The sequence below is a fragment of the Loxodonta africana genome, chromosome 5 (genome assembly GCF_030014295.1).
Source record: "Loxodonta africana isolate mLoxAfr1 chromosome 5, mLoxAfr1.hap2, whole genome shotgun sequence".
Classification (NCBI taxonomy): Eukaryota; Metazoa; Chordata; class Mammalia; order Proboscidea; family Elephantidae; genus Loxodonta; species Loxodonta africana.
In genome coordinates this window covers 69,926,876-69,937,008 of record NC_087346.1, presented here as the reverse complement: position 1 = coordinate 69,937,008, position 10,133 = coordinate 69,926,876, and the positions used below count along the sequence as shown (strand labels likewise).

The 10,133-nt window shown below is 37.2% G+C and overlaps 1 protein-coding gene across 3 annotated transcripts in view; it reads right to left on the bottom strand.

Moving 5' to 3' along the window:
• Positions 1-838: 838 nt before the first annotated feature.
• Positions 839-10,133, bottom strand: part of HELQ (helicase, POLQ like) — a 63,205-nt gene continuing 53,910 nt past the window's right edge. Inside the window, exons 12-14 of one of the 3 annotated variants that reach the window (XM_023553306.2) lie at positions 8,184-8,297; positions 7,037-7,171; positions 839-1,833 (exon numbers count right to left, since the gene is read on the bottom strand). In XM_023553306.2, coding sequence (XP_023409074.2) covers positions 1,726-1,833; positions 7,037-7,171; positions 8,184-8,297 — 357 coding nt within the window. In that variant the 3' untranslated portion in view covers positions 839-1,725. The remainder of the gene's footprint in view (positions 1,834-7,036; positions 7,172-8,183; positions 8,298-10,133) is intronic. The other 2 variants (XM_023553305.2, XM_010594093.3) reach the window with 2 other exon arrangements.

Sequence of the window (10,133 nt, the reverse complement as noted above, 5' to 3'; positions counted from 1 at the left end):
CAGGAATGACATTTGTCTCTGTTTTACTTTTTCGGGTCTTTGTGGTGGAGGGATGGCGTGGGGCTTCTATGGCGCCATGTTGGCCGGAAGTCCCTAACTCCAATTTTAAGTTAATATATTAATTTGGGATGATAAATCAGTCTTTTATAAATTTGGTCAGCAAGAGTCAGGGCTTACTTAGAGTCTTACTTACTTGGTCAAACTAATAAAATTGGAGTTTCCAGATTTAAAAATATCCTGAATACCAGTTATGGTAACTTACAGGTTACCAGACTATGGATCATTGTGAGCACACCTCAGTACCTGGCCCAAGCTGCCAGCAGGCTAGCCAGGTGCTCTTTTACGATCTTTTTAGCTGCAGCAAATGGAACGTGTGTGGTGAAGCCCAAGATTCTACTAAGACATTAGGATGCTATACTTTGATTCATATGAAGAAATGTAAAGATTGGGTGGGGGAGGATAGGGGAAGTAATGCTGAGGATAACATCAAGGCCAGGTGAAAGGGACACTAAGGAAGGGATTAGAGAGACCAATTCTACCAAAGCAATAACGGTTAAGTGCATGGACTTCAGACTAAGCCTGCCTGGCTTGAATCCCTGCTCTGCTACTAACTAGTACACAACTTGGGCAAGTTAATTCCTCTGTGTCTCAGTACACTCATTGTAACTCAGTAAAATGGGAACAGTGACAGTACCTGCTTCATAGGATTCCTGTAAGGACAAAATTAGTTGTCATAAAGCACTTACAGCAGTGCCCAGTAGAGACAAAGTACTAGGCAAGTGACTGCTATATTTTCGTGGTCTAAAATTTTAAGGCTAAAGAACTTAAGCTGTAGATCTATTTGCAAAGTTTCTAATGGACATCTTTTAGACAGGTGAGTAGTACTTTGATCAAACCACTTCCATACTCATAAATATTGCTAGTTTTCACCCTTTTTTCGCTTGTACCAGAAACAGCTACATTTGAGCTATAATTCTGAACAGAGAGTGGGCAGAGGCTATATTTAACTTGTGATTAAAGAGACTCTTCAAATTGTTGATTTAACTAGTATTCATTCTTCACAGGGGTTCCTACTTTGTGCAGTAAAATGTGATAGATACTGTGTGTAAAACATATTTCAGCCCTCTGGGAGATTATAAACTAATAGCAGGAAAAAAATATGGGCATCAATGAGAGGGCCACAATGCTTATAGAAAGGAAAGAGCACCCACATAAGGGGTTAGGGATATAGATGAGCTTGGGACAATCTCATAGAGGAGACAGCATTTGAGCATTTTTAGTTAACACTTGAAGTAGATGGTATGTTTTAAAAATAATTTTCATCACTGGGAACAGAATAAAGCATCGAAGAAATAGAGGGTTTGGGAATCACAGGGAAAATTCTGGGGATTGCAATCATCTAGTTTGATGCAGGAAAATGCTAAGAGAATAATGAAAGATCTGGCTACAGAGGTAGGCTGGGGATATATTGAGGAAGTTGGATTTCATTTCATGGTAAGCACCATAGATTTTTGAGCAGAAAAATAATGTGTAAGTATTGAACAAGATGGATTATTAGTGGGAAGTTTACTACAATTATGGGTGAGAGGCAGAGTTAGACATCATCCATAGTTCCTAATGTATAATTAAAATATATATATTTTTTCATTTACAAAGTATGGGGAATCTTTAATAAAATATATGCACAATAAATAATTCATTTTCAAAAATGCTCATCAGGTAGCTTCATGGCTTTTCAATGGAAGAAGCCACAGTATCAGGGAAATCAGAAGGCAATCTCAATAACTCTTCTACTTCTTCTTGCAAAGCTTCTGCTTTTTCAAGTAACAGCATCTATAATAAAAAAAAAAAATCAAGAAATGGAACAAAAATATGCATTGCTAGAGAATTGCCAACATTTTTACCACCATCTATTAGACATCTAAATTCTTATACATCAGTAATCTGGACATTAAAAACTAATAATGATATTGAAAAATGGGCACTTAAGAAAAGCGATTATAGCAAATGAAGCTGAGGCGTTTAGTTAAAGCCATTTTAGCTGATCGTGGCTTTTAGTATACCAAAAATAAAGGAGCTTTCATACTCTCACAGATTTGTTTTACTGAAGACTCAGCCACTTAAAAATTAACTTTTAATCTATAAAATCTAAGACAATTTTGCAAAAATTTAATTACCCCTTGAAAATGTTATATTTTATATAGGCATTTTATTATTCCTCAGAACTTAATATACTATCTTCTAAAAACCTTTTCGTATTTAAAAGAAAGGTTTTATTCAAGCTCCTAAAGTTAACATGTTTAACTTAAAAAAATAAATAATGAGCAAAAAAGCATTTCTAAACATGGCACACAGATGTCAATGAATTTTTAGAAATAAAATGTTGGTATTTGTATAACACAGTGAAGTATTTGTATTATTTCTGTTGCAAAATTTTCTTAATAAAAAGTTTAGAGAAATCACATAGAGGAAAAAAATCATAAGAAAGCAGAAGTGAAAAAAATAAAAACACTCTCAACCAATTTGATACAAAGCATAGCACTACTATAATCTATTGCTGTCTGGTAGAATTCCAACTCACAGCAACCCTACAGAACAGAGCAGAACTGCCCCATAGGGTTTCCAAGGCTGTAACCTCTACAGAAGCAGACTGCCACGTCTTTCTCCCACAGAGCGGCTGGTGGGCTCAAACTGCCAATCTTTCAGCTTGTAGCCGAGCCCTTAACCATTCTGCCACCAGGGCTCCTGGCACAGCATTACATAGCATTATATACAAGAGATTAAAATGGAGTTAGGCAAGCTTTCTAGTAGCGGAGGTAATGGTAACCATGCAGAACAAATCTCCTAATACATCCTCTAAAAACAATACAGATCCAGGAACAACAAATAGACTACACAGAACCCATGTATCAGCATTACCAGAATACAGAGAAACACCATTAGCCTCAAATTACTTATAGTTAAAAAAATCAAACACCAATTTCCAGTAGAGTCATTTCTCAAATTCGCACCCTATGTGTTTGTGGAGATAGAGGTTGAGAAAAAAACCACATGGATGAGAGAAGAAGAAAACAGAGAACCTAAGGTTAAACTAAAATCACCTCCAGAAAGAAAGGCTACTCCAAGTGCAAAAATGCTGAAAAAGAACTTCAGTAACTTGGGGGTCATCTATGTCAACTGACACAACAGTTCATAAAGTTCTGTATCCTACTTTGATAAGTAGCGTCTGGGGTCTTGAATGCTTGCAAGTGGCCACCTAAGATACATCTATTGGCCTCTTACCATTCAGAGCAAAGGAGAGTGAAGAAAACCGAAGACTCAAGGGAGCGAATAGTCCAAAGGACTAATGGACCACAAGAACCACAGCCTGTAGGATCCCCAAACCAGAAGAACTAGATGGTGTCCAGCTACCACTACCAACCGCTCTGACTGGGATCACAACAGAGGGTCTTGGACAGAACAGGAGAAAAATTGTAGAAAAACCAAATTCACAAAAAAGACCAGACTTGCTGGTCTGACAGAGATTAGAGGAACCCCTGAAACTATGGCCCTAAGACATCCATCTGAACTGGAACTGAAGCCATTCCCCGAGACAACCTTTCAGCCAAACCATAGACAGGGCCATAAAATAAACAAAAACACCCGAGAGGAACGTGCTCCTTAGAACAATCAATTACATGAGATCAAAGGGTGACATCTGCCCAAAAGCAAAGATGAGAAGTCAGGAAGGACAGAAATCAGAACAAAAGGAAATGGGGAACTTAGGATGGAAATGGGGAGAGTACTGACACACTGTGGGGAATGAAGCCAATATTATGAAACACTCTATGTATAAGCTATCGAATGGAAAACTAATTTGCTCTGTAAACTTCCACCTAACACACACAAAAGATTTTTTTAAATTAAATGTATATGGATACTTCACACTACATATTTATATTAGCAATTTTTTCCCAATAATCGATGTTGATTTATTGGGAAAATAAATGATGTTGATTCTTGTAAATCTGTCATTATTGTTCTATAGCCCATCAAGTTATGAAAATTTAACCATTTCATTCATGACGATCATTTAGGTTGGTTTATTTGACTCTTTGGATACTAGAATACCCCAGTATATGTATTCTTAAAAAAAAAAGCATCTTGGTAGATGAAAGCATTGTTAATAGAAAGGGACTTAAAGTGTGTGGGAGGCTCCAGGAGGCAGTCTCGTCAATGCTTCTAGGGAAAAGAACAGGATTTAAAATGGAAGAGGCACCCTTTGGAAGCTGAGCAGTGAAGGGAAAAAGAAAGAAGAGGGGAAATTTTAGTATCCTGCAGGATAAAATAGGGGCCTCAGTGGTGCAGTGGTTAAGCGCTTGGCTGCTAATGAAAAGGTTAGGGTTCAAATCTACCGGGTGCCCTATGAGAGAAAGTTGCGGCAGTCTGCTTCTGTAAAGATTTACAGCCTTGGAAACCCTATGGAGCAGTTCTATTCTGTCCCAAAAGGTTGCTATGAGTCAGAATCAACTAGATGGCACTGGGTTTTTTGGAAGGACAAAAGAAAATTAAAAAAAAATTCAAAGCACCTATTATGGATTGAATTGTGTTCCCCACAAAAATGTGTTACAAATACTAACCTCTCTGCTAACCAAAAGGTTGGCAGCTTGACTCTACCAGGCACTCCTTGGAAACTCTATGGGGCAGTTCCACTGTGTAATATAGGGTGGCTATAACTGGGAATCTACTTGATGGCAACAGGTTTATGCCTGTGGTTATAATTCCATTTGGGAATGAGTTGTCTTTGTTATGTTAATGAGGCAGGATTAGTGCAGGGTGTGTCTTGAGTCAATTTCTTTTGAGATATAAAAGAGATCTAACAAGCAAGCAAGAGAGAAGAGATGGGTGGAAGAGAGATGCCAAGCCACTAGAAGATTGTGCAGGAGCAGAAGCTCAGAAGAGACAAGAACCTTCCTCCAGAGCCAACAGAGACAGAAAGCCTTCCCCTAGAGCTGGCACCCGGAATTTGGACTTCTAGCCTCCTGAACAGTGAGAAAATAAATTTCTGTTTGCTAAAGGCACTCACTTGTGGTCTTTATGTTATAACAGCGCTAGATAACTAAGACAGACCCTTCCTTGCACCCTCCCCCACACAAAAGTCATCCAGTAAAGAAACCATACTTCACTACACTGTCAGAAGGGAGAGCTCTTGAGTTCGGAGTCTCGTAAACTACTCCCAGTGGCTAGCCCTGTCCAGGAAATATACAGGCAGAAGCAGTTCTCATCTTGACAAAGCTACGATATAAAAAGAAAACAGAAACCAAGAATCAAAGCACTTCAGTTCATAAAAGTTTCCCTCTCTTGTGTGGAAGTGAGGGAGAAAAGGGAGTCACTGCCTAAGGGGCAATGAGTTTCTGTTAAGGGCAATAAAAAATCTGGGAACGGATAGGTGATGGTTGTACAACATGATAAATGTAGTTAGTCACTGAACTGTACGTGCAAAAAAATGTTGAAATGGCAAGTGTTCTGTTATATATATTTCTACCACAATAAAAAAAAAAAAAAAGAATGAAACAAACTGCATACTTGGAATCAAGAGGCACAACCCGAGTTCTAGTAAAAAAAAAAAAAAAAAGTCCCTCCCTAAAAGCAAACCATGAAGCAGAAAAGTCTGTAACACAACACTCAAAAGTGAATTAAATATTCTAAAATAAGTATCTGGTGATATAAAAAAAAAAAAAGAACAATACACCCTGAATAAGAAGTCTCCAAATGAAGAACTGAAATAAACCAAAAAAAAAAAAAGGAATAAATGAAATAAAAGTTGATTGAGCTCAGGAAAGAAATAGAAGAAAAAGGCAAAATCATATCAAAATAAAAACTACAAATAGGTGTGAAGGAAGAAAAGATTTAAGTAAACATTTAATTAGACATAACCTCAATATAATCACAAGGAAACATCAGACAAATCCAAATGGAGAGAGATTCTTCAAAATCACTGACCTGTACTCTTCAAAAAAAAATGTCAAGATTGCAAATTCAAAGACAGGTTGAAGAACTGTTACATATTAAATAAAAATGAAGAGATATCACAACTAAATGCAACATTCGGGCTATAGAAGACATTATTGGGACAACTGGTAAAATAGGAATAAAGTCTACAGATTAGATAATGGTATTTAATCAATGATAACGTCCTGATTTTGATCACTGTATTGTACTTACGTAAGAGAATGCCATGGTATTTTCAATTGCCTCATATGCATGTGAAAGCTGGGCAACGAATAAGGAAGATCGAAAAATCGATGTCTTTGAATTATGGTGTTGACGAAGAATATACCATGACTGCTAGAAGAACGAACAAATCTGTCTCGTAAAACTATAGCCAAAATGTTCCTTGGAAGCAAGGATGGTGAGATTTCTTCTCATTTACTCTGAACATGTTAACAGAGGGAACCAGTCCCTAGAGAAGGACATCGTGCTTGGCAAAGTAGAGGGTCAGTGAAAAAGAGGAAGACCCTCCGTGAGAAGGACTGACACTGGCTGCCACAATGGGTTCAAACAATGATTGTGAGGATGGCACAGGACCAGGCAGCATTTCCTTCCGTTGTACAGGATTGCTGCGAGTTGGAACTAACTTGATGGCACCTAGCAACGTAACAAGGCTGTCCAAAAATAGAATAATCTAATTTTTGAGGCTGTAACCCCTTTGCCAATGAAGGTATTCAAAGATGAGAACGCTAGCTGTTGGGGATACTGAGGAAAGGGCTTCTGTGAAGAGGATGCCAGGAGGCAGAACGCACCAATTTCTAGGTTTCGTTGTACTACAGCGAGTCCTTGAAAATGTCTTTATTTTCTGGAAGGTTCTTTTTCTCTTTTTCGCAAGGCTTCTTTCGGAACAGATGCATTATTTTTATCATATATTATGAGTATATACATATACTTCTCTGTCTATAGAAATAAACTGTTATGCAGTGTTAAATGTTTTTATGTCTAAAGTATAAAGCGATAATACTATAAAATATTACAAAGGTTAAAAAATGGTTTGTTTCCTTACCTTTGCTGATGAAACAATCTGCTTGGCCTGGCGTCTTGATAAATGATCGATGGTCCTTATTAGCACCTCAGGATTTGCATTAGCTAAGTGCGTTAGACTTTTGTATCCAGCATTGTATAATTGTTTTGCTCGACCCTGAAAGTGGTAAAAAAATCAGTTAAAATCACAATTTGGGATGAAGAAAAAAAATTAAATGTCTTACTCAAGGGAAAAATTTCACTTGCAGGAGGTAGGAATAAACCAAGGTAAAAAGGTAAGTGTGAGGAGGTAACACATGAGAATTCTGAGGCATTTTTAAAGATGCATTTGGGTGGCTCCAATCAGTTTTGCCTAAGTCAACTGATGCATGTTGCCATTAGGAATCAGAAACCCATTAAACCTCTTAGGTTACTGGCAAAGCGTCATATCCCTAGGCAGAATGTTCTAGTCCAACGTCCTTAAAACGGTCTCGCTATTTACTCAGGCGACCCGTTTTGTTTTGTTTTTTTTCTAAACAAGCAGCATTATTCCCCTGATTCAAGAACTGAATAATGGAGAATGGAAATTGAGGGCTGGTTAAAATAGAAAGCTGAGAAACCAACTGAGAACATTTTTCTCACTTACTAAGAAAATGTAAATGATCCTTGTTGCCACCAATTCACTACTACCTTATACAAGTACTGAGTCTAAACTGACTGAAGGTAACTGAAGGGGAAGAAGAAAGAGATGCTGAGAAATGGTAGCAAAAACATACTTGGGGACAGTTGTCTCATTCCTACTGCTATTTTTTTCCCCCAACTGTGATTTTTCACCAGGACTTCTTCCAGATTAACAAGAGGAATTCTGGGAGGACATGGCAGTAATTTATTTAAAAAAAAAAAAAAAAGACTCTTATGACAAGAGAGAAATAAGGCTTTTGTTGTTATTTGCTCTGTGGTAAGGCTTCACCAAACGGCAAACTTTATTCTTCTGTTAGTTGAAATAATCTCAATTGGGAAACTGGGAAGCTAAAAAAAAAAAACCTGTGGCCATCAAGTTGATTCCGATCCTAAGGACAGAGCAGAATTGCCTCATAGAGTTTCCAAGAAGTGGCTGGTGGACTCAAACCGCCAGCCTTCTGATTAGCAGCTAAACTCAACCACTATGCCACCAGGGTTCCACCACTGACCTCTAAAACTCCAGTCACTTCCATGAGAGGGATTAGCTCTGCCTTTACACAGTAAGTCAACTTCTTAGTGAGTTCTACTAAAAGGGCTCTATAAACCCAAAACTCCTCCAGCTCCTGCATGAAACAAAGAAATACACAAAATTTAAATTTGGTAAGTTATTTCAAAATTTTGTGGAATAGGGCAGGAGATGATGTGAATTCTGGAACTTGGGTTAAGCCATGACACCAAGCAACATTATTATGGGGAACATGGGAGAGATACTAAGGTATTTGATGAATTGGTTTTAGGATGAGGCGAAAGATTGAAAAACTAAAAAAGAAGCCCGTAAGAAAAATTATATCCATTCTTACCAAAGTATCAGAAAGTAAATGCATAAAGTTTTTCTTTCCAAAATGACCAAAAACAAATTCCAACTTCTGGGAACTTATTTTGAAGATAAAATATTAAGTATGTAAAGACTGAATTGTAAGATGATGTTCAATGCAACATTAATGATACTTGTTAAAGGTGGGTAGGTGAACAGGAGTTCACTGTATTATTCTGTCTATTTTTACATATGCTTGAAATTTTCCATCATAAGCGTTATTTTATTTTTTTTTATGGTCCCTTTGTAAACTTTGGGTATGGTTGTGAAAGTATGTGATGCATGGAATGGTGTTAGCCATTTTGCAACCACCAGGAAAGGACTTAAGGCACTAAGATAGCAGAGCAAAGAGAAGAAAAGAGATCTCTGAATAGAACTACTGAATCAATTAACACTGGAAGTGCCTTAGCCCTGACCTTTCTGTTACATAAGATAATAATTTTTTCTCATTGTCTATTCTTCTACAGAGTTTTTCTGGCACTTTCAGTTAAAAACAGCTTGACTAATACAGTTGGTATACTATTTTATACCATCTATATAACTTTTTTTGGGAAACCCTGGTAGTGTAGTGGTTAAGTGCTGTGGCTGCTAACCAAAGGGTCAGCAGTTCGAATCCACCAGGCGCTCCTTGGAAACTCTATGGGGCAGTTCTACTCTGTCCTATAGGGTCGCTATGAGTCGGAATAGACTCCACGGCACTGGGTTTGGTGTTTTGGTTTTTGATATAATTTAAAAAGAAAAAAACTTTAAAATAGTGAAAACACATTCATGAGAGCTAAAGTTGTCAGCTAGGCTTTTCTTAGGATCAGCCATCAAATTAGAGATGTTTTTAAGTCCTGCACACAGATTCTTTTACTTGAACAATCTTATAAGAACTCAAGTCCTTATAGTCCTAAGTAAAACAGAGGGATAGAATTTTAGGGATAGTATCTTTAAATATGAAGAACAATAAACATAGAAAAACTTTGGAAAACATACATTTTTAAAGGCTAGCTTCTCCTTATTACTTATAATTTTTGTCTGCTGCCTATCTAGATTGTGCACCAGGGAATGCAAGCTAATATTATAAAATCACTATAAAGAAAAGATAGTTAGAAAGGTAAACTGCTATTATCACTCAATCCAAAGTCAAGTACATTTGGGTTATTTATTATTCCCTTCATTAGTACACGTGACAGAATAGATGAAGGTTTAAGGTAGGGAAATGAAGCAGATCTCAAGTTTAGAAGCTGGATTCATGAGAAAAAGGCTTCTCAAAAATAATGTGGATTAGGAGGAACAACTCAGAAAAGGAGGGTGAGAATGGCTGCACAACTTGAAGAATGTAATCAGTGTCACTAAATTGTACATGTAGAAACTGCTGAACCAGTATATGTTCTGCTGTGTATATTCAAAACAATAAAAATGAAATAAATTATATATATTATGTACATAAAAAATGTGAATTAAAGAGATGGGAAAAATCCACATATACAGAAAGGATTATTTTGCTACTCAAGAGGGAGAAATAGGTTTTAAAAGTAGCAAAAATGGCTTATATTGGGGGCGGAGCCAAGATGGCGGACTAGGCAGACGCTACCTCGGA